Source organism: Macadamia integrifolia, unplaced genomic scaffold, assembly GCF_013358625.1.
Source record: "Macadamia integrifolia cultivar HAES 741 unplaced genomic scaffold, SCU_Mint_v3 scaffold516, whole genome shotgun sequence".
Taxonomy (NCBI): Eukaryota; Viridiplantae; Streptophyta; class Magnoliopsida; order Proteales; family Proteaceae; genus Macadamia; species Macadamia integrifolia.
In genome coordinates, this window is record NW_024870469.1 from 217,329 (window position 1) to 242,149 (window position 24,821).

The window sequence follows — 24,821 nt, forward strand, 5'->3', positions numbered from 1 at the left end:
GAGAGATAAAGAACAAAGGTCTAACATGCCTACTACTATACCCTCCAAAGAAGGCAATATAGATCTCAAAAGGAATTACGACCAATGCCAAGATATAGAAAATTTCAACCTCAAAGGGCATACTCTGTTGAAAGGTCACCAAGACAATTCCAAACATATGGAACATACGCCTAAGAGTCCTATAGACTTCAAGGAAATACCAACCTCAAATACCATATAGATCTCAAAGGTCTTATACACCTCAAAGGTCATATGAGTCATATGAACCTCAAAGGACTTAAAGAAACCCAAGGTCGTCCTAAAGACAAACCCAAAAACCTAAAAGCTACAAGACCACTTGGGTCCCAATGGGGACATTTGACACTAACAGTGACAAGCCCATGAGATTATGAGGGCCAATGTACAACTAAATTTCTGTTGTAAATATGTTTGAAGAATAGATAGAAGTTGAGTGGGTAATAGATAATGGATGCTCCAAGCACATGACATCCAATAAGAATCTGTTCTCAAACCTATGTGACTATGTCAGAAGATTGGTATCTTTTGGAGATGACAACAGAGGAAAGATTACTGGAATTAGAAAGATAAAGATGGGTGGTATCTCTATCTCGAATGCTTATTATGTTAAAAATCTAAATTATAACCTGCTTAGGGTTAGTCAATTATGTGGTATAGGTTATAAACTGGATTTTGATGTTTCAAACTACTATATTAAAGATGTAAATAATGACCTGATTTTAAAAGGCACTAGAAAAAATAATATTTATTTTTACGTGCGAGAGGAAACAAGTCCCTTTAATGCTTGTTTGGTATCTAATCATAGTAAATCTTCATTATGGCATAGAAGGCTTGGACATGCAAATGTCAAGCTAATCCAAACCATAGCATCTAAAGATCTTGTTAGGAATCTACATAAGATCAAGTATGATAAACATTTTTGTGATACTTTTTAGATGAGTAAACAAGCCAAAGTGTCTCATAAGTCGAAGAACATAGTTTCTTCATTGAGACCTTTGAAATTCCTTCACTTGGATTTGTTTGGCCCTATCAATGTATCTAGTTTAAATGGAAAGTCTTATACATTTGTAATTGTGGATGATTTTTTTAGATATAATTGGACTATTTTTCTAAAACATAAAAATGACACCTTTGATAAATTTGTAACTTTGTGCAAAAGATTACAAAATCAAAAGGGCTATACAATAACCTTCATAAGGAGTGATCATGGAGGAGAATTTGATAATATAAATCAATTTAATTTATATTGCAATAAGTATAGCATAGACCATAACTTCTCCTCTCCTAGGACACCTCAATCTAATGGAGTTGCTGAAAGAAAAAACATATCACTACAGGAAACTGCTAGGACAATCTCAATGAGTATTCTCTACCAAAGTATTTTTGGGCTGAAGCGATAAATACAGGTTGTTATGTGCTTAATAGAATCATTCTTAGACCCATTCTTTCTAAAACTCCCTATGAGTAGTACTTTGGTAAACTACCAAAGGTAGATTACTTGGGTGTTTGGTTGTTAGTGTTTCATCCTAAACACTAAAGAACATCATAGGAAGTTTGATGCAAAATATGATGAAGGAATATTCTTAGGGTATTCCCTCAATAGTAGAGCATATAGGGTCTTTAATAAAAGATTATTAGTGGTGGAAGAATCAATGAATGTCAGATTTGATGAATCTTTGCCTAAGGATATGTATAAACCTTTAGTTGATGATGATGATGTTGTTCTTGATGATAGAAAAGATAAAGTGAATGACATATCACTTGAAAAATCTCAAGAAAAAAATAAAAAAAGAGAGCTGAAAAAGAGGAAACACTACCTAAGGCAATCATTTCCCATAGGAGTCATCCTCTAGAAAACATTATAGGAGATCTAAGTGAAGGAATTCAAACCTGATCTAAATCTCTTGAGATATGCAACCATACTACATTTATCTCAAAGATTGAACCTAAAAATGTTGAAGAAGCCTTAAAAGATAGTGCCTTGATTATAGCCATGCAAGGACTTCACCAATTTGAAAGAAACAAGGTTTGAGAACTTGTCCCAAAACCTGACTGCCAAACCATTATTGGTGCCAAATGCGTTTTTCGAAACAAATTGGATGAAGATGGAAACAGAGTAAAAAAAAAAGCCAGACTAGTAGCTAAATGATATAACCAACATGAGGGAATAGACTATGATGAAACTTATGCTTCTGTAGCAAGATTAGAATCCATTAGAATGCTTCTTGCCTTTGCATGCCATAAGAACTTCAAACTATATAAAATAGATGTAAAGAGCAGAGCACCTTCTTAAATGGTTACATCCACGAAAAAGTGTATGTAGCTCAACCCTCTGGTTTTGAAAATCCAAAGTTTTCAAACCATGTTTTTAAACTTGAGAAAACCCTCTATGGACTCAAACAAGCTCCAAGAGCTTGGTATGGGAGACTAAGTACTTTCCTAATTAAAAATGGCTTTTTAAAGGAAAAGATTGACATAACACTATTTGTGAAAATAAGAAGAATGATAAACTCATTGTACAGATTTATGTGGATGACATTATATTTGGATCCACTAATGAGAACATGTATATTTACTTCATTAAAAAGATGAGTAATGAGTTTGAAATGAGTATAATGGGAGAATTAAATTTCTTCCTTGGACTTCAGATAAAGCAAGCTGAAAAATGACAAATTCATAAACCAAAGAGAAATTCTAAAGAAATTTGACATTAACAGTAAAAAATCTTCAGACACACCTATGAGCACATCCTTAAAACTCACTACGGATGAAGATGAAATTTCAAAGGATGTAACTAGATATAGAGGCATGATTTGAAGCCTTTTATATCTAACAGCTAGTAGACCGGACATCATGTTTAGTGTATGTACATGTGCTCGATTTCAAGCCAATCCTAAGAAATCACATCTGACTACTGTTAAAAGAATTTTTTAATATTTGAAAAGTATATATGATGTGGGATTATGGTATCCTAAGAACCAACCTATGGACTTAGTCTATTTCTCAGATGCAGACTTTGCTGGCTGCCATATTGACAGAAAAAGTACCAGTGGTACTTGTCATTTCCTTGGCTCTTGTCTTGTTTCTTGGTTCATCAAGAAACAGAATTGCATAGTCCTTTCTATCACTAAAGCCAAATATGTTGCGGCTGATAGATGATGTGCCCAAATCCTATGGATGAAGCAAACACTTCAAGACTTATGAGTTAAGGTTGGCTTGTTCCCAATCATGTGTGACAACACGAGTGCCATCAACTTGAGTAAAAATCCAATATTACACTCAAGGGAAAAATACATAAATATCCGTCACCACTTCCTAAAAGACACCATACAAAACGGTGATGTCACGCTTGAATATATTGAAACAGAGAAACAACTGGCTGACATCTTCACGAAACCCCTCAGTGACAGGTTTCATACTCTAAGGAAGGAACTACGCATATGCAATCCATTTGGATGATGTGTACACACTTTCTTACCTATAGACCCCTATTTTCAATAGAGAATCTGAAAGTTTTTTAAAAACTATCAAAAATAAATCAAATAAAATAAGTAAATAAATTTTTTTGGTCTACTAGTAACTATCAGCAGAATCTGGTAGCTACTGGCACCGCTTGATTTTTCCAAGCAGGGCATCTCGAGTAGGGCTTTTTTAATCCATTTAAAGGGATTTTTTCAAGCCTTTCTCCATTCTTAGCCTCCTTTACGGCCTGGAAGAACTAGATAGCAAAGCCCTAACCATCCCAAATCCTTACTCCTTCACTCTTTCTCTCCCAAAAAGGCTCTTGCATCCAAGAAGAGACCAGTGCCCAGACAAGATGATTTCATCTCGGAAGGGTCCAAAGAGTGTTGGGATCTCTACGATGGAAGAGACATTGAGATAGGTAGGGATATCAATACCACATCCCTCATCACTTTTGCTTTAGAAGAACATTTTGAGGTGCTAGGGTGGACTAGCCTAGATTGGTGAAGCTATTCTATTGCAATCTCAAAGGGTATGAGCAAAACATCCAGATTAAGAGTCTAGTGAAAGGGGTTCCCATCGAGTTCGGAATTAAGGGATTGGGAACCGTTCTCGGAGTGGAATCAACCAGACACCTCAAGTAATTAGTCGTGAAAACTGACCATACCAAGTTCATGGACCAATTGGTTGTCTACGAAACCATTATGAAGGACTTCGTGGGGATACCAACCTCCAAAGGGAACAACCTCACAGACTTTGCTTGGATTGTCACCCACATCGTGTCCTATAATATTCTACCCAAAAGTGGATACAGGGATGAGTTGAGCCCCTTCCAAGCATACATAACTTATTGTGTGTGTGTGGGTATACGGATAAATCTTTCATACCTCATTACCCAACACATGGTGTACACCGATGGCAAGCACCACAAGAGCCACTTTCCATATGGAAGGATTTTGGGGCAGATTTTTGCTCACTTTGGTATACCCACACTATATAAGTATGCAAAGCAGGATAGACCCCCAATGGATTTCAAGGTTGTTCACCTAATGGGGATCAAGACACCTCACACTGCTAAAGAGGAAGGTAGCTCATCCAGAACTCTTGTTAATGAAGACATCCTCAAGCAACACTTGGAGGCTATGGAAACTTGAATCATAGATCGTCTGTACAAAATCATTGAGAAGCAGAACAAGATCCTCAAGGCAATCGAGGACCTAGAGTAGAAGCAGTAGTCTCTTAGAGACTTAGTCTCTCTTTTGTAGGACTAGTAATCTCTGTTGAATTTGTCTTCTCTGTCATGTGAAAACCTTATCTTTTTTATACTATGGTTTGTTGCCCTAAGTATGCTGAATGTGCATGCTTATGTAATTCTCTTTCTTTATTTATTTCAGGAAATTACTCTCCCCTCCCCTGACCTTTGGCATTAACCTCTTCTGTAGTTTGAAGATTCTAACTAACAACCCCAAAGTGACTGATGCTATTAAACTGGCCTGTAAAAAGACCGGTTTACCATTTGTGTTGTATACATATTCTATTCCTTCTCTCTCTCTCTCTCTCTCTCTCTCTCTCTCTCTCTCTCTCTCTCTCTCTCTCTCTCTCTCTCTCTCATCAAATCTTTCGAACACTTGGAAGAGAAGTCGCCGAGCTTCCTCTATCCCAGGCATTGTTGCTAGAGGTCTCACCCAGCTTCTCTCTCTCTCTCTCTCTCTCTCTCTCTCTCTCATCAAAACTTTTGAACACTTGGAAGAGAAGTCGCCGAGCTTCCTCTCGCCCAGGCATTGTCACCAAAGGTCTCACCCAGCTTCGTCAAGGTCACGATTGAAGCTCCTGGTATGTATTATGTCTTCCTTTTTTCTCTCTGATTTGAAATCCCATGAATCACATTTAATCTCTTGCTGATTTGAAATCGGCTAACCCTAAATGTTTCTTTAAATACTTATAAGTGTGTAGAGGGACTTAGATGCTGAACTGAAATTGATTATAGGTAAATGGTGGTGTAAATGATCTCCTAAATCCTTTCTTTTTTTCACATATACATGACTACTGGTTTGGTCTCTGCTGTGCTAGTGTTTAGGTTTTTTTTTTTTCTTTGTTGATCATTTCTAATGGGGGGATTATTGACAATTGGAAAGCTTGTATGATAATCATGGACTAATGTAGCTAAATTTTTTATGGACACTTGGTTGATATTTCCACTTTTAAATTGTTATTATAATGATAGACTAATTACTATTTTTCTCCTGTGATTTTTTTGTTTCAACTTTAACAGATAAATGTCTACTTCGAGTGTGAATATCAGCAGTAGTGAAGTTCTAAAGTACAGATTCGTACAATGTAGATGCAAATGGAAAGTGGTCATAAGGATATCAAAGACAAAAGATAATCCAAATAGCTATTTTATAGTTGCCCAGAGTTGAATGGTTGTAACTACTTTGCTTGGTGTGAACCCATCAATGAACCAACAACTATATTACCAATGGGCAACCCTTCATGCCCAGATTAGTTGCATACATTGCAAGATAATGTACGAGGATTGCAAGAGGAGATGCAGGGGTTGTAAGAGGAGATGCAGGGGTTGCAAGAGGTGTTAAGTTTGTTGCGACAGGATTTACACATTGAAATGATTAGATTGGATGAAATAGAAAAGTTAGGTAGCTCAATGAAGCTTGTATGTTCATTTATGTGTGTTTTCCTTGTTGGGATACTTGTAAGTGTTTGTATGAGTAAAAAAGTGTAACAACAATGTATCAGATGTAACTTAGAATTTTAAGGATAACGTTAATGTTTTGACCTAATATGACTTGGGATTATCTTTCATCAATGGTATTTTATTTACTTAATATGGCTTAGATATATCTAACTACTAATTATCAAAAAAAATTGGGCAGCATGCCATTTGTTTGGTGGACAAAAAAATAGACCTGATAAAGCATATACATGTACTATTTCATAAACATCACATGAAAGTGACAAAAAACAACATCTAAAATATCCAACACCATCCGATAGGCATCCACAGTTTAAGTCCCAAAATATATGTCTACCAAAATACAAGAAAGTTTAAATTCCATAGTATATTCTCAATCCCATAAGTATCACATAAGTCTAACTTCCAAATGTCTAACTCCCACTAGTCTTCCGCAGCTTCTCTCTTGCCTTCCTTTTCTCCTCCTTTGCTTTCAATTGTGCTCTAACCCTTGACTGGCGGTTATCTACAGTTGTTGTTGTGGAGGCCTGTGACCTAATCACCACCTGTGAAGATTGATTTCCACTAATTTCCTTTTCCTTTCCCTTTCCCTTTCCTTAGTCACAAATTGGATACATGTATTATGTACATTGGTATAAGATGAGAATCAAATGTGAAGAGTGATTGTATAAATACCTTCGGTTTCACTGTCGAGCTAGAGGCACTATCCCCCTTCCCTTCACCTTCATTGGAGGTCCTATGCACCTCCTTTTGTTGTGACCCTCCATTTTACCTCTATCACATCTGACAGTGTTTGATCTCCTCCTGTACTCTCCTGATGGTCCTTCATCTTGTTCCTTCTTCCGGCTTTTATATGGTCTTCCCACTAGCGTCTTCAAAGGAGGAGGCTGGACAACACCCATTGGATGATCTTCTGTCAATTGATCCAGTCCAGGTAAAGCATGTACTATGTCCTTGTATGTTGCAAAATATTTTCCAACACTGTAATACTCATCACAATATTTCTCCAAACTCTCTCTCTTGAATTTGATACAAGCTGTAGCATGCTTACACGGTATTCCTGAAACATTCCAGACCATGCAACCACAAGATTGATTCTTCAAATCAACCACATACCTACCTTGGTTTTCAGTGACTTCAAACTTATCAACACCTGCACGAAGTACCATACACTCCCTAGCTTTAGTGGCTATGGCATTCAACTTCTTCTTTATGCATGGGGTGACTCTTCCCTTGTAATTGCAACCATGTTGATATTTTTTATGCATATTTTCCATTAGGGTCTTTCTAATTTCATAAAAAAGAGTCAGAATGGGATTAACCCTAAAGGGTGCAATCAACTGGTTAAATGATTTAGTCATATTATTAGTGATATGATCACTCTTGCACCTAACGTCGAATGCACGCCTAGACCACATCTTTGGAAGATGCTTACTTAGCCACTCATAAGCTTTCTGGTCAATGCCCTTCATTTCATTCATTGCCTTCTTAAAAAAAAATAGATTTGATGCTTTTGTTACCATCCAGAAATACCTTCTTAGTAACACAACTGGGTGAAGTGATTTGAAGTTCTGATACAAGTACCCACAGCACCATCTATGATGACAACCCGGAAATGTATCACTGATGGCCTCACAAAGTCCCTACATAAAACAAGTGTACAATAATAGCAGTATAGAAACCATATAACGATTAATTATTCTTAAAAAAGAAAGAAAATATTTAACAATTACCTTTGGTTTGTCAGACATAAATGTGATTGGGTTGTCTTCCAAGGTCCTATAGAAAATTCCATATATGTTGCTCAAGAACCATTCCCAACTATTTATGCATTCAACCTCTACCACACCATATGCAACAGGAAACAATCTTTTGTTTCCATCAACAAAGACTGCAGCCAACAACACACCTCCATGTGTGTCTTTGAGATGACAACCATCAATCCCTATGAATGGTCTACAACCATTCAAGAACCCATTCATGCATGCCTTGAAATAAACAAACATTCTTTTGAAAACTGGAGGGTCAGACAAAACTTGCCTAGGATGAAATTGAATTTTAAAAATAGTCTCGGGATCTCTTTCTCTTACCTTATCACCATAACTAGGTAGCTTGGCATATGACTTGCCATGACTCCCTTCAGTTTGTTCCCTTGCTTTCCTTTTAGCCCTGTACAATGTAATGTAAGGCACTTTATTACGAAATTTTTCCATAATATAAGCTTCCATTGCACTTAACTTCATGTCAAGATTTGTTTTCAACTGTGAAGACATGTGTGAGGCTATCCAAGTGGATGTAATGTCCTTGTTCACATCTTTCCGTCCACAACAATGTTCTTTACACATTGACTTGATCATAAAGTTTTGCTTCCATCAGATAAAGGTGAAACAAATATTTTTCATGTATAACCAGTTGCTGCACAAATAGCTCTTACTCTTTTTTTTCATTCTTAATTCGTAGGATTTGAAACCCACCTTGAATCACATAATCCTTAAGTACTGACTGGAAGTGGTTCACATCGTCAAATATCATCCCAACATCTAACTCTATTTCCCCATTTGGATCATATCTATTGTCATGCTGCACAAATGGTTCATAAAATTCTTTTGAATCATATTCAGGATCATCCACAGGCCTATCCATATCACTATCTTCTTCATTTTCAAAAACATTATTATTTTCATCTTCAAGATCATCATCCTCATCACTATCCACAATGTCGTCTTCATTATCAAATCCACACTACCAATCACCCTCACTATCATCTTCAATATCATCACAGCCCATGCTCTGCTAAGTATCCTTCCCTTTAGCAATGCCTCTATGACCAGATCTAGTATCCACTGTCCTCTTCTTTGTATCAATCTCATCCATCTTATTGCAACTGAAATTACTGCTAGATCTCCTAAATGTAGCACCACCTCACATAACTTGATGCTTTGCCCTAGCAGACATAAAATTTTGCTCCTGTTGTACAACACCACCATAACCAGTTTGACTTTGCTGAGCATGACTACCAAGTCCGGACTGACTTTGTTGAACATCATCACCAACCCCACTCCAATTTTGATGAACATGAGTAACACCATCATAAAATTCTTGTTCGGGTTCATTATAATGATTGTCTCGAGTGATCAATTTACCCTCGAATCTATTCATTGTGTAGGTGGAAGATGGGTGCTCATAAAAAAGGAGATCATATACATACAAGTTAATTGAATCAACTCCAGCATGCAATCTAAACAAATCATGCACCTTCTCATTTGTATCCACTTCAATAGCTTGGTTATCCGGCGTTATGCACTTGACTTTAAAAGTCACAGTATGACCAATAGGGACATGTCTAATAACTATATTGTAGATGTCACAAACCATGTTCCTATAGCAATAGAAGTCTGGATCAACCGTTGTAGGTTCTAAAGTCTTTCTATAGAAGCGATAGAAGATAGTTGCCCTGATTTCCATTCCAGTTACCTACTTGTATCCACTGGTTCAGAGTATAGCAGAGTGATGCATGATCAGTATATATTAGGTTAGATGCAAACCCAAACCAAGATAAGAAGGTACACATCACTCCATAAGACACAATATGTTTTGATATTTGCTTTCACATTTACAATTTAGCATTCATATTAATATACACAACCAAGAAGACCCTTAACTTGGATAATGAAGAATAAAAAAAGAGATCCCAAATGTTAATGGTAAACTAATGAAATTATTCTTGTACATTTGCACATTTACTTTACAAACAAGGGGTAATAACAAGCAAAAAGGAAGCAAATATGGCTTGCAAACATTAGGAAAACATTTTGATCCTCCATATAGGTCAAGAGAAAGAGGCAGATTCAAGAAATACGAGATTGGCCATTAACAATTACTTGTCTTACTTGCCTATATTATTTACAAAGTATGTGTAATTTAAAGAGAGAGAGAGAGAGAGAGAGAGAGAGAGAGAGAGAGAGAGAGAGAGACAATGTAGGAAACAAATAAAATAGGTTCTCTTCCCAGTTAGGTTTTGATTTGCAAAATGAGGGAAAAAATATAAAAAAATTACCAATAGTTTAAATTGAATAAGAACCAGTAAAGCCAGATCAAATAAACTCAATATATATTGATATGGTAAGCTTCAGTTATTCTAAACTAATCTATTTCCTGTTCCTAAACTAAGTGAAGAAAGAATCAAATTAAAGGGTACAAAGGTGTAATTGAATCTGAACCATTAGTACAAACAGCCTGTAAACTAAAATGAAACATTTTATAAATCAGACTGACAAATTCAAGGCTGGTTAGATCAGGCTGGAGGCCTCTTTTTACATCTAAAAGTTGAGCTTAGTTGGGTAAGACCAACCTACAGCCCATAATTTTTTGTGCCAAACCAAGGCAGCCAGTAAATTCCATGCTCGCATGGTAACTTGGTGTAGAGCGAGGTAGTAATCAAGCCTAAGGATAAGAAAGGAAAAAGAAACCTACGTAACCAGCAAAGTAATAGCATCACTTCCCATTGTGCAATAAGGTGAAAATCTAATCTTTAATCTCCAGTTCTCTATTAATGTAAGAAAACTCCAAGCTTTCATTGTTATCTCAATGTAATTAGAAATTAGGAAAATTCATTTTCCGAAAGTGATAGTCATTAAAACAAGTAAAGAACTCACAGAGCATAGCGATCAAAGCCGAGGGTCGAGAGATTAGCAACGAGGGACTTTATCTCCGTACAGATCACGATGGTGACCAAGGATCGACCAACGATGGCTAGATGATGGTCGCAAAGTGCAGCGAATGCGATGATGACGACGACCAACGACGACCACCGACCGTTGAAGAGAGCAGCGACCGACAAAATGAAGGTGATGAAGGTTGCAGAAAACCAAATCCCTAAATTCGCTCTCCTTTTTCTTAAGTGGGTTTAGGTTAGGTCGATTTACCATTCAAAGGTGAAGAAGGGTAATTTTGTCATAAAAATAGCAACTTAAGTGATGATGTCATCACTTAACTGGTAAATCTAACAGAAAGGGTACGTTAGTTAGAATCTTCAAACTACAGGGGAGGTTAGTGCTATATATGAAAGTACGTGGGGTGAACATGATATTAAGCCAAAGGTCAGGGGAGGGGAGTGTAATTTCCTCTATTAAGTAATGCATTTTAAATTCCCTATATATGATTATTCTCTTGTTTATGTTCCTTCATGCACATGGTTAGGGGATGCCTACTATATTGTTTACCCATTTTTGCTATTGACAAAAGGGGGAGAAGGAATCTTGATTAAAGAAATAATTTTTTACTCACTCACTTATCTTTATATATTCCATGACAAGGGGGAGAAAATTTAAAAGTTTATGGTTCTTTAGTCCATTTGTTTGTCATCACCAAAAAGGGGGAGATTGTTGGGGACACCACGCTCCATATTGGTTTTGATGATAACAAACAAGTTAATATAATAATGATCATCTATCAAGTGCTATGTGAAGGACTTTGAAGCCATAGAAGATCTTAAGACTTCACAATGAAGCTCAAGTCATGCAAGCTAGGAGAAGACTTGAATACATGCATACAAGAACAATTAGAGGACTTAAAGACATGGATACAAAGAGCAATTGAAGACTTGAAAACCTACTTGAAGATATTTCTTTAGAATATGATGGAACACACACACTGTACGCATTACACTCATAAATGCATGAGTTAGATTGACTCTAGGAGGAACTTGGCTCAAAAATACCTCATGTGCTAGCAGACAATTAAAACAGAAAATGAAACCCTTCCAATAACTACCGGTAGAATTCTGTGAGTTATCAGACCCAGACCAACAAAGGTTAACTGGTAACTACCACATTGTACCAGTAACTACCGGATGCCTTTTGAAAATCTCTCCGACTAACCGGATGCTTCCCGAATAATTTCAGACAAAGTCCAATGATTATATTTTTAAACTCCAACGGATCTTTTTGCCTGGTAATATGATCCGGTAACTACCGGATCCTACCGGTAATTATCGATAGAAGGAAATTTGCCCATTAAGGCTAATCTCTTTCCCAAAATTAGTGATTCTCCTACCCAATTTAGGACTAACCTTCACCCATATAAATGCCCCACTAATGGCCCTATTAATTAACAATCAAGTGAGCACTGACTATCATTATCAAAAGCTATTCAGTGAGAAAAAATAGTATTATATTAAGTTCAATCATTGTGGTCAAATCCAACTTTCAAGAACTCAAGGTTGTGTGTAAGTTTTCCACTACAACTCATTCATAAGGGCGACTTTTAAAGATGCATGCTTTTTAATCTTCATTTCATATTTATTACGCACATCACACAAGATAATTCAAAATTCTATTCCATTTTGCCTTTTATTTACACTTGTCTAGAGTCTCTAGACTGTATTTAGGCTGGTGTAGGATTCTCTTATCCTTAAAAGAGTGTAAGGCGTCTCTCTACTTTAAAGGAGATTGTAAAAGTACATTTATACCTATAAAGGGGATTGTACGGATTCTCTTATCCTTAAAAGATTGTGTAAATTGTTTTTCCTCCCTACTTACTATACTGAAAGGGAAGAGCTAATGAAATACCTTACAAGAGGATCTTGTAGAGAGTAAACTAGACTCAGGTTGAATTGAACTACAATAAATCTTGGTGTTGTATGATTGTAATCTTCTTATTTATTCCGCATTTTTATTTACAATCACTCTTGGGATTTGGAGTTTCGAAAATATTTAAGTTTCACTAGCATAACCTATTCACCCCCTCTAGGTTATTTAATCTGCTTCAAAGATTATTAAATGATCCAACCTTCTATGTCTGTATCATTAAATACTTCTATCACAAAAGACTGCAAATTAAAGGACTTAAAAATCATTATTTCTCGTTTGACAAAAGCTCCCATGAATGGCCATCTATAATTCCGTCAGTTTTTACTTAAAATTTAACTTTTAAATGCGGATGACCACAACTTCTCATGGAAGATCATGAACAACAAGTTCATTCAAGGTTTCCTCCTCCTAGTTCCTTAGGTTTCCACTTAAGGATTTTTATCTTTTGTAGGTTTTCCAATCTTGTAAAGATCCTTACATAAATATTACAACCTCTTTAAGGTGCTTGTTTTTTACTTTGAGGTTGAACTTGCGTTGGAGGAGCTTGATGTTGAGATGGAAATTTTGTTTAGCAGTATTGAGTTAATTAATTAGTTTTGAAGGTACCCTTCTCTTGGTTATGTCATAAGAAAAAATCTTTCGCAAAACAAATGCTCAAAACATTATTTTTACATTGAACTCAAAACCCATAAATCTTTTTTATTTATTTGATATTCTTCTGGAGTGTAAGTGCTGTAATGAAGAGTATTTTTTATTTTTTTAGTAGTACTGGGTTATCTTCTTCTTCTTCTTCCCCTCTTTTATTTTTCTTTTTATTTTTTTATGAGAAGAAAGAAAATTCCATTAAAGATAAACCGTTAAATACATCCATCCCAAGGCGATATGTACATCCTTCCCTTTCTGTGCAAGGATTGATAAGCCCACTGAGAGATCATAAGAACTATATCCATAGTTGGTTTTAAACAAAAATTTTAGTGTTAACAGTGTTTATAAACATCTAAAAAGAGGGGAACCACGCTTAGTGGCAAAAAAAGTTAAGGAAAGGTCAAAAGATAGTTTGGTCAAAAAGTTAGTGTTACTCCATACTTCTTGTTTGAGCTTCCACAAATTATTTTTTACTCTTTTTGTTTCAACTTGGCCATTAACCGAAAGGATCATAAGATACCAAAGAAAGGCTAATATTCAAGATCTAGTTTCTGTGATAATCTAGTTTGGTAGTTCTAGAATGGACAAAAGATTGAAACCCCAAGATCTTTTTTCCTTCCACACTCCTCGGGCTCCCCTCATATGCTTGGTAGAGGTTGTTAGGGATGCAGCCGCAATTGTAAGGATAAAGAAAAAAATATTTTAGGCTGGAGGAAAAAGTCATGTTGAATGATCATCTCCCTAGCCTTTCTCTCCTTTTGCCCACCTCTCAAGGTTATGACCACCTCTCCATTTTCTTGGGGAGTCGTTTCTTTTTATCTTCCTTTATCAATTAATCTATTAGCCTCTTACCATCTTTTCAAATAATAATTTCCTCAATTTTTCTTGAAGACATAAGGGGGATAGGAAAACATGATTTTTGGAATCACCACCTAGGATTTAGAGCCTGGAACCTTATTAGGGAACTCAATTTTGGTTAGGGAACCAAGCTTGAGATATAACTTCATATTTGGTATTTAACAAAAATTCAAGATCTTGTCAAATTACGAGTGTGGGAAGGTATTAGGCACCGACTTCGCCGAAAAATTCTAGTCTTTCTACCATATGCTTGATTTAAAAATTCTCCCTTGAGAATTTGACAGCCCTAGGACAACACGCATGCTATGTTTGCTTGAATTGCATTATATTAAAATGAAAGTATGATGAAAATAAACTATCATTTTATGTATTCTAACACATAAAACAATGAACCTATATCCTATTATCACATAAAATGATAAATCATATCTTGTATTCACATGACATAATAGAAAATATATTAAGACATCATATGAAATAACAAGAAAATCTAATTTAAGATCACATGTAATAATAAAAAATATATTATAATATCACATGCAATAATAGGGAATCTATTATAAGATCACATGACATAATAGGTTATCTTATACATAATCACATGAAATTATAAGAACCAATATCATATGATCACATATAATGATAAAACTAATATGCATGCTTACATGAAATGACAAGAATCCATATCACATTCGCACATAAGATGATAGAAATTCATGAACATAATTGCATAAAATGAAAAAATAAATTATTAATTTTATGTAACAAAGAACATAATATCACATTAAATGATAAAATAAATTTTTATTTTGTGTGACGAACACATAAAATGATGAAATCTACATCATGCTTATGAATATGAAACAATTACGTATGTGAGGGGAGATCCTTTACTTCGTATGTGGATTTTAGTAGCTTCCCTGACTCAGGGACAAGGCCTAGCCTTCTTCTCTCTCTCTTAGAGGAATAAAAAAATCCAGTATAATGGGATTTTGGCAGAGCTTCCATATAATAGTTTGGAAATTGATAATGACTTTGAAATTTTGGACAAAGTTTCTACACTAGGAACTAAAAACATGTACTAGCTACGAGGATGGTTTATGTATTTACGGTTGAGATATTCTCTCACACCTAGGCAGTGTATTTTTACTTCTATGTTAGCATAAGTTGGTTTAAAATCTACACAAAATGTTTTCAAAAATGGTTAATGGAATTGACATGCCTAGAATTTGCCAAGACCACCCAATAGACCATAGACCAATTCCAAATTAAGTAAAAAACTTAATTGAACCAAACCCCATGAGTCAATTTGAGCCTGAGTTATACTGACTCAAGTCAGATGCTCTCTGGCCGACGCCATTTGCACCAAGAATGACATCGGCCTAATGTCAACCATGTCGGTCACAATGCAAATTCTATCTGGTCCTACGATTTTATAAGGATTCTGTGGATCTTCCACCAAATCTCGTACCTTGACACCCAAGGGACATATCTAGACAAACACTATGACCCTAGGTACCTAGAAAACTCTAGAAACACATTTTAAAAAATGTGTTAATTGCTCACACCCCATGGGAATATACATATATATACTCAAATCTTCCTCTAACCAAGGAAGGAGATCACACCTTTATTTGGAAGCATTTCTATACTGTCTTTAGTGAGCAAGGAGCCTTTCAACTATAAATACATGACCCCTCCCACATTTTTTGGATCCCACACAATTCACACAGTCATAAAAACATGTATATAGCACCTTCAGTCATAATCGCCTAGATTCGCACACTCGTATCGTAAGGAACTACTAGTGCTCTGTGCATCAATTTGAGATTGCATTGATTACACCTGAGCACATACCTTCCAACTACCAAGCTTCCTTTATGAAAGTTGTAGAGGGATAAGTCCTATTTCATTCTCTTTTTACATGCCTCCATTCCGAGTTTTGTGCTCATAGTTATCGGACTTTTTCTGAGCAACTCACTGTTGTTCTCAGTAGGGAAGCAATGAAGTGCAACTAGTTACATTTCTTTTCGTAAATATTTTCAAATAGTTGCCTTCTTCCAAGTTGTAGATTAGATCGTAATCTAGCTATTGTAAAATTTTCCCAATTTTTTCAATTTTATTTACTATTTTTTTGAATTTTATCCTTTGCTGGCCAGTGCAAGATCTAGGATTTCCCTTCAAAAGAATCCCATATTGCAAGCCTCTGAAATACATTTTCCTATGGTTTTTTTCAAAACTCTTATCTTTAAAAATTATTTAATTTGGCTTTTCATATTTAACTTGATTTTACTGATTTTTTACTATTTTATTTCAATTTTCTATTAAAGGTTTTCTCGTTGTTACTCTTTAGCACACTTATGCATTTCTTTTTTTTACATTATTCAATGTTTTGCTAACTTTGCCATGCTTTACTCACTTATCTTGTATGTTCATTTTGCAAATGACCCCCAATCCCATGTTTAATTTTGTTTACATCACACTTTATGAGATGAATGCTAGTGCTAGTTCTGTCTTTACCTTCCCCTCTTATGCATGTTTGCTTCTTTTTTTTTTTTCCATATACTAACCATGTAGAACAGTGGGATATGGGTATGTGGATTTGAACCTCCCTTTTACATTTTAGGTCATGTTTCCTTTTCAATAAATATGCATGATAATAGTGCTTGTATTTACTCTTTAACTTAGTCGGTCCAATAAAAAATTTATATATCAGACCTAGGGTTGAAGTCTAATTTTTATTAGGTGGACCGAAGTTCCTAACCCTGTCCTCAGATTGCAACCTGACATGAAACCTAAATTGTGGTTGGATAGTTCGAATGGAGTCATTTTAATTTCAATTTCAATTTCAATTAGTGATGGATCCTAGACTTAATCTAGGTGGCGATGTTGCTCAATAGAGACTACCGACCCACACCACTCTTTTCACAAGGAGAAGTCCACGAAGCCCCGCCCAGTACTCACACTTTCATACATAGGGGTGGAATCAAGCACCAACTTTGACTAGAGGACTCAGCAGGGGCTCGAAACCAAAGCTTCAGGAGTAGGGCCCTCGGCCTTTCTTTTTCTCTTTTCTCTACTCTGTAGTTCTTTTCTCTCTGTTGTCTACCTTTTTTTTTCTTACAGAGTCTCTTCTTTTTTTCCAACCCTGCCTCCTCCGTGTGTCTCTCACCACTCAAATATATAGAGAGGTAAACAAAAGGGCAATTTGGAGATAAAGGGGTGAAAATCTGATATTTTATAATGTCTCAAATAAATCCCTTCCAAACTTGATACCTATGGTCTTATTTTTTACAAATATTAATCAAGAGGGGATAAGCCAATGGTAAAACGGGAATAACAATAAAAAAATTTACTAATAGAGATTCACTGTCTAACACTTGAAAAGCCACTAGGGCCAAGCTCAAATCCGCTTAGGCAAAAGTGAAGGCCACAAAGGCCAAAACCAAAACTGCATAATCAAAATTGAAAGCCGCCAAGAATGCCTGGCGGTTCAAGGGTGTATCCTGAACTATGGTGGTCCCTATGTCCAATAGGGTTGGATCAAAATTCTCTATTTTTCTCATCCCTGTTGTTCCTTGTTTTGCTACCTGTAGAACGCGACACGTGGACAACAAGGAGACCAACGGTCAAGATTGGATGAGGATTATTACATCCAGTGCGTTGGTCTTAAAATTGTCCATGTGTCGCGTTCTGCAGGTAGCAAAACAAGGAAAAACAGGAATGAGAAAAACAGAGGATTATTTTCCAATAGGGTTTGGGTAGGCTTGGTTCGGCTCGGTTAGGTTCAAAGAACAATTACGTGATGGGTATCGGATTTTGTCGTGTAGTATACCAACAATATCTTATCAGCAAGTAACATCCGAATCGAATTCATTTTGTCGTGTAGTATAAAAAGGATGTTGGTTTGAACTCCTATCACACCTTGCAGCGATCCAAGGATCTGATTTTTGTGAGCAGGATATCGATTTAACCATATTTCTAAGTGCTGTCCAATGATACATAAATTAAGCAAATGCTAGGCTCGAATGTCATAATTTGACTGAAGGAATCAACGATCACTTTTGGTCACTCTCCTCATATCATTAAAAAAATATCAAGTTTTGGATTCCTAACCTCTTGTGCTTAATCGTACTCCATGAATTAATGCACATTGGGTTTAGGTTAAGAATAATTGCGGTGTTGATTGGTTTTATGCCAAAAATCCAATTCCTTCGTAAAAGTGAGAATACAAGCTTCAGACTCACTCATAAATCATCATCTTTAGTGGGGGGACAAAACTAAGTGTCTACAACAACCACATGAGGAAGAAATCGAGCAAACAATCACTCACAACGCAAGAAATTTAATGTGGTTCAGCACGAATGCCCACATCCACCCTTGAGAACCTAGGAGTTTTTATTAAACCTGAGGTTTTCACCACAAAGGCAATATATAAGGAACCCAAAAACCCTGATTTCCACATGTAATATATCCAAAACCCAGCCTAATTACAAATACAGACCCAATTATAATTATATAATTACCATAATACAAGACATAAACCCAATAGAGGTGTGCTATTGAGTGTTCGTGTTGTGAACTAGCCTTGCCGGAGGAACTGCTGAAGACGCCATGATAGTGAGAGGAAAATATGCTAGATTGTCGGAGGTGAATTTTTTTATTATTTATTTTTTTTTTATCTCGCCTTGCCTTAACTTCTTGTGTGAACAAAGAGATAATTTTTCGGTGGTGATAGAAAATCGTGAAATTTCCTAAGTGATTTTTAAATTTAAAGCAAGAATCTTCTATCTTCTTCGGAGTCTTCCACACGCCAGGAAAAGTTAGGAGGAAAGAAAATTGCACATGAATTTGTATGATTTTCTTTTCTTTTCTAGACAAATAAACATCACCTTAATGTTGGAAACAACAATGAAATTGGTAGCAATTCGCGCAAGCACAAAACAAATTGAGGGATAGCTAAAGAATTTTTATGATCTATATGTGTAGATTAAGGATGTATTCGGTATGAATTAATTCACGCAAGCACAAAACTTGAGGGATAGCTAAAGAACTTTTATGATCTAAATGTGTAGATTGAGTTGCATACGGTATGAATTCTTGGAATGCATTCCAGGTCGATAATGCATTCCATGAAATCATACCAAATGCAACCTTAATTTCAAGAAATCCACAATATGATTCCAAGTGCAATCAAAGTATATTTGTATAGTTCATTAATCTCTTTAACCATGATTTAGAGTTGAGATCTTCCCAGGTGGGGGTGCCAAAAACCAACAAAATGTTGAGATTGATAAGATGATATGACAAATATACATCAAATAGATAGCAGGTCCAGATGTTTTAGATTATGGGTGAAAAAATAAGGTTGTATTTGGTATGATTTCTTGGAATGCATTATTGACCTTAGAATGTATTCCAAGAATGCTGCAACTACCTGTAATGAGTAGATGGCTGCACCAAACAATGAATCATCCTATGTGAAACTTAACTATTCATGTTATCTCCTGTAAGTTAATCTACTTGTCTTGCATGAAAGAGAAGATAGCATCCATGCTGCTACTACTGCTTCCAGAATTAAAGATGGCATCGGCGAGATCCATCACAGGCCACTCAGGTTCTTTACCGTCACGCACCTGTGATTGTGAGGGACCCTGACCTTTAGTGGCAGCGACTTCATCACTGCTGCTTGCGCCACCAGCCACGTTGAAGTTGCCGGACATTCGCAAACGAAGGTCTGTAGGGTTGTTGGGTTCTAGGGAATGCCATCTTCTTTGGGGACGCGTTGTTTGTGTTGGCTCTACTTCAATCTGCTCCATCTGGCTAATGGTGGCCGGCGGCGACACAGACTGTGCAGTGGAGGACATGAGACAGGTGTGGTGGCCGCAGTAGGTTACTTCAAAGGTGTTTGGATCTTCATCTAATCGCTGGACTTGCTTCTTAGCATTGCAACCGTAGAAGCTCTTGTGGGTGCACCTATAGTAGCTCCTGCAGAGAATGGTGGGTAGGGTGAGGGTCAATGAAAGTCAACAGAAGAGGAATGATTTTATGAAATGATGGAAATTGGAGTGCCATGGAGACTTGGGCATTTGTGAACCGGGTAGTCTGTGGGTTGGCCGGTTTGCCTTGAAAGTTGACTGAATCAACCCCTGGTTACGTTTATAGACCAAGTCATGCCTAAGATATTGGAAAGTCCAGAGTTTTGACTATTGATCTCCTAAAAGATTCCAGATGGACTGTACATTTGTCCACAGTGCATACGTTCTTCTTCTTCTTCTCCTTCTGTTTTTTTCTAATGCATACGTTCTTCTTCTTCTTCTGTCTTTTTTCTTCTTCCTTCTTTTCTTTTCTTTTCTTTTCTTTTTTTTTTTTTTTTCTTTTCTTTAGGTAATAGTAAAAGATGCTCCATAGTAGTTATTATAGTTTCAGGTCAAAACCCTCATAAGACAAGTAACGAATGGTAAAATATTTCGTCTCAAACTCACAAACAATCAACTCAAACGATGATGGAGCAGGGACTTTCTCCCATTAAGCTACCAACCCTGTTGGCCACAATGACTTGGGGGCACAACCTACCATTTATTTTTTGATAGTTATTGAATGAGTTCAAACTTAGAAGACCTCAACCTCTACCCTCCCATCCCCCACCCCAATGGTTCTTGCCCCTTTAGGAATCATTTTCCCTACCAATTTTTGTTTTGGTTGAAATTTACCTATCAAGTCTACTTTTTATTTTTTGAATGACAAACATTAATATGTTAATTTTTTTTATTATAATTGATTACCCATTTCTACCAAAAAAAAAATTTTTTTTATTACCCATTAGAATGTGGATTTGAATATCCTTTGATTGGATACTAAAACTCTTAAATGGATATGGATGAGAAACAAATTTGAATTTTTGATTATCTATTTGCATCCCTGTTCAAACTTAGAAGATGCCCGCATTAACTAAGATGATTTCATATTTTTCCCATCCTCTCCTTCTCAATCACAAAGTACAATCCGGCATAAATGGTGGGCTAGGATTGCATCACAACCGAGCAACACAAACGATTTGCATGAAAATTTTGATTATCCGGTAGTTAAGACTGACAGTAAGAACTTTTAATTAACTAATGCCAAATCGCAATGCATTTCCTCCAATTAAAAGGTTCATACATTAGGTACATACCTAGGAAATTTTGAGCCAAGAATCTCTTTCTGACCGTACTTTCTCCATGTGAAGCCGTCATCCGGTGGGATCTCTGTGTTCCCTATTCGAGGACCTGTTGCCTTCACCGTATGCTTTTCCACACCACCATCTTTCCTGGTTCAATAAATGCATCGTTATTTCGTGATTTAATACCCCATAAATGGTGAATCTCATACAGTACAAATTATATTCACCTCTTCCGTGACCGTTGGGTCACGGAGCTCTTGCCGGCATCAGACGCCTCTACTCCTCCACCTTTCGACTTCATAGAAGAAGAACCCTCTACATCCCTGGTGGCCATGAGTAACCTCACATCAAACGGGTTCTTATCTGAGAAGAGCTGGGCCTGAAAAAGGTCACCGGCAGCCATGCTCATGGACTGCGTATAACTAGACCTCAGCCATTCATGAACACTTGCCTCAAGATCCGGTGGAGGTGCTAGGGTTTTCAATCGATCAGAAGCTTTAGTGAAGACCCTTACTATGTCTTCACATGAATTAGAAAGTAAAATGGGATTGTTTATCAAGCTTGGAAAGTTTGATTCCAGGTCTCTAGTTAAGTTGCAGCCCTGGTGGATTAATGAAAAAATTTCCTCCATGATTTGAAACTCTTGGGTAGATGGGAAGCTTGTTCTGAACTTTAAATGGAAAAAAAAGGAGAATTTTGATCTTGTATCCATATTGGGTTGGTCGATCTGGTTTTGTAGTTAGAAAACATGGGAGTTGATTCAAACTTCAAAGTATTGGCGTGAAGATTGATAATTTGGAAGCGACGACTTGGTCACCTGGTCATCCTTCAGGAACTCACCACGGTATTTCTATTCCTGTCTTACCAATGCTCTGCTTTTCGGTGGTTCTTTTTTCTTCAGTCCATGGGAAGACCTTGGCTCCCCGTTGAATCTTGAAGGAGGGTTTGAAGTCATGGAATATTTATTCGGAAGGTGTTGAAGATACGGCAGGTAAATGATTTCTTTTTCATATATAGGCTTCAAGTCCTAATTTTTTTTTTTTTTTTTTTTTCTGGTGGATGCTTGAAGTCCTAATAACCAATCAATGAAGGGTTAACTGATCACGATTTTACTTTTCTCAATTTGGGTTTTAATATATTTTTGGGCAATACAATACAACATTAACTATTGATGTAGATATATGTCAATACACGGGCCAATGAGAGGACATACAGGAGTATCTTTACGGTGGGGTAGTGCAGTCTTTTTGCACCCACTTTGTCTAGATGTAAACATATACTAGCTGGTAGTGTTCTTTAATTCTTCTTATAATTTCTTATGGGAGAGGGTTGGTATGCCACCATCTTTCTATAAGCAGATAAGCTAGTGGTGTGCACCAATCACAGATTAAACATAAGAGAGTAAAGAGATCTTTTCCAAAAAGGGAGGAGAGAGGATGATATTGGTTACGTATCCTTAAAGGTGTACCAGCCTTTCATTATTTTTATTCACATAAAAATAAAAAATTTATAATCCATTCACATTTAACTTGGGTGCTCAGGATTTTTCGTATTTTTTATTCACACAAAAAATAAAAATTTCTTAATGCATTCATATTTAACTTCTGATGAGGCTAATGATCAAACAGTCACCTAAAAAGAAAATTTAAGGGTCAAATCCTTGACTCCCACATCACGATCAAACAAAATAATATTTACAATTAAATTATGGGAGGTGGTTCTATGTTTGGGAGCGCAATCTACAGCCCATTGTTCCCTATGTCTGTCTCTCTCATCTCTAAAACAATAATAAAAAATATCTTTTCATATAGGAAGAGAGATAGACACATGAGAGTGTTGGCGTAGGCCATGCTACCGGATATAGTTCTTTTTCCCATAAATTATAGTCATGCAAGTAAATGTCCTTGACTCTTGAGATTTCTGGCACTACAAGAAAGCGCTCAACAAATGTGCCTTGGCGGAGCTTTTGGCAATGACAATTTTAACCGCTGATATATAGGTACATTCAAAAGTGGTTTATAATTACCAAACGATGCAAACATATTCCATTAAAAAAAAAAAACACGATACAATATACATATGTTATGAGGCGGTAAAACATTATCGAAGCCATTTTCATTTTTTTTATATCTTCAATTCTTTATAGAAGCTACCAAATATGAACAGTTAACCGTAGTAATTTACTAACGATACTATATGACACTAGATTATGGCGGTAATATGACAATAAATTATAATTATTTCTTTTTCTCATATAGGCTTCAAGTCCTTTTTCTCATATATGCTTCAAGTCCTTTTTTTTTTTTTTTTTTTTTTGGGTGGAGGCTTGAATAACCAATCAAGGAAGGGTTATTGATCATGAGGTCTTTTTGAACCTACTTTATCTAGACGTAGATACACACTAGTGGGTAGTGTTCTTTTTCCTATAATTCTTATGGGAGAGGGTTGGTATGCCACCATCTTATTGTAAGCTAGTGGTGTGCACCAATCACAAACTAAAAATAAGAGAACAAGGGGATCTTTTCCAAAAAAGGAGGAGAGAGGATGATATTGGCTGGGCATCCTTAACGGTGTGCCAGCCTTTCAATATATTTTATTCACATGAAAATAAAAAATTTATAATCCATTCACATTTAACTTGGGTGCTCAGGATTTTTCGTACTTTTTATTCACAAAAAAAATGAGAATTTCTTAATGCATTCACATTTAACTTCTGATTAGGTTGATGATCAAACAATCACCTAAAAAGAAAATTCAAGGGTCAACTCCTTGACTCCCACATCATGATCAAACAAAATAGTATTTACAATTAAATTATGGGAAGTGGTTCTATGTCTGGGAGCGCAATAACACCCCATTGCTCCCTTTTCGTGGTCAAGAGCCAGCCCTTCAAAACAAAACCTTTTCTTCTTTGTGCGGTTCTATCACTCTCATCTCTAAAACAAGGATAAAAAAATATCTTTTTATAGGAAGAAAGATAGACATATGAGAGTGTTGGAGTAGGCCATGCTATCGGATTTAGTTCTTTTCCTTTGAAATTATAGTCATGTAGGTTAATCTCCTGGACTCTTTGGATTCCTAGCACTACAAGAAAGTGCTCAACAAATTTTCCTTGGTGGAGCTTTCAGCAACGACAATTTTAACCGCTGATATATAGGCACATTCAAAAGTGGTTTCTAATTACCAAACGATGCAAACATATTCCGTAAAAAATAAAATAAAAATAAATAAAAACATGGTACAATATATATATATATATATATATATATGTTATAATGTGGTAAAACATTATCGAAGCCATTTGTCATTTTTTTTCTACAATTCTTTATATAAGCTATCAAATATGAACAGTTAACCGTGGTAATTTACTAACGAT

General features: G+C 36.2%; 2 protein-coding genes across 2 annotated transcripts; both read right to left on the bottom strand.

Moving 5' to 3' along the window:
• Positions 1–6,503: 6,503 nt before the first annotated feature.
• Positions 6,504–9,306, bottom strand: LOC122068993. The gene is made up of 3 exons (XM_042632913.1): positions 7,924–9,306; positions 6,866–7,833; positions 6,504–6,785 (listed from the first exon to the last, which is right to left on the bottom strand). The coding sequence occupies exons 1-2, from the start codon at positions 8,545–8,547 to the stop codon at positions 6,874–6,876; spliced, it is 1,584 nt and encodes a 527-aa protein (XP_042488847.1). The 5' UTR covers positions 8,548–9,306; the 3' UTR covers positions 6,504–6,785; positions 6,866–6,873.
• Positions 9,307–19,633: 10,327 nt separating this feature from the next.
• LOC122068992 (WRKY transcription factor 55-like) lies at positions 19,634–22,098 on the bottom strand. The gene is made up of 3 exons (XM_042632912.1): positions 21,673–22,098; positions 21,458–21,592; positions 19,634–20,271 (listed from the first exon to the last, which is right to left on the bottom strand). Exons 1-3 carry the CDS (start codon positions 22,074–22,076, stop codon positions 19,803–19,805), a joined length of 1,008 nt encoding a protein of 335 aa, XP_042488846.1. The 5' UTR covers positions 22,077–22,098; the 3' UTR covers positions 19,634–19,802.
• Between the last annotated feature and the right edge of the window lie 2,723 nt (positions 22,099–24,821).

Excerpts from the sequence above, each read along its gene's own strand:
- LOC122068992 (XM_042632912.1), bottom strand. The coding sequence starts at position 22,076 with ATGGAGGAAATTTTTTCATTAATCCACCAGGGCTGCAACTTAACTAGA. Across the intron at positions 21,593-21,672 it reads ACCCAACGGTCACGGAAGAG|GAAAGATGGTGGTGTGGAAA; the intron begins GTGAATATAATT and ends TTATTGAACCAG. Across the intron at positions 20,272-21,457 it reads CTTGGCTCAAAATTTCCTAG|GAGCTACTATAGGTGCACCC; the intron begins GTATGTACCTAA and ends CATTCTCTGCAG.
- LOC122068993 (XM_042632913.1), bottom strand. The coding sequence starts at position 8,547 with ATGATCAAGTCAATGTGTAAAGAACATTGTTGTGGACGGAAAGATGTG. Across the intron at positions 7,834-7,923 it reads TTATGTCTGACAAACCAAAG|GGACTTTGTGAGGCCATCAG; the intron begins GTAATTGTTAAA and ends TGTTTTATGTAG.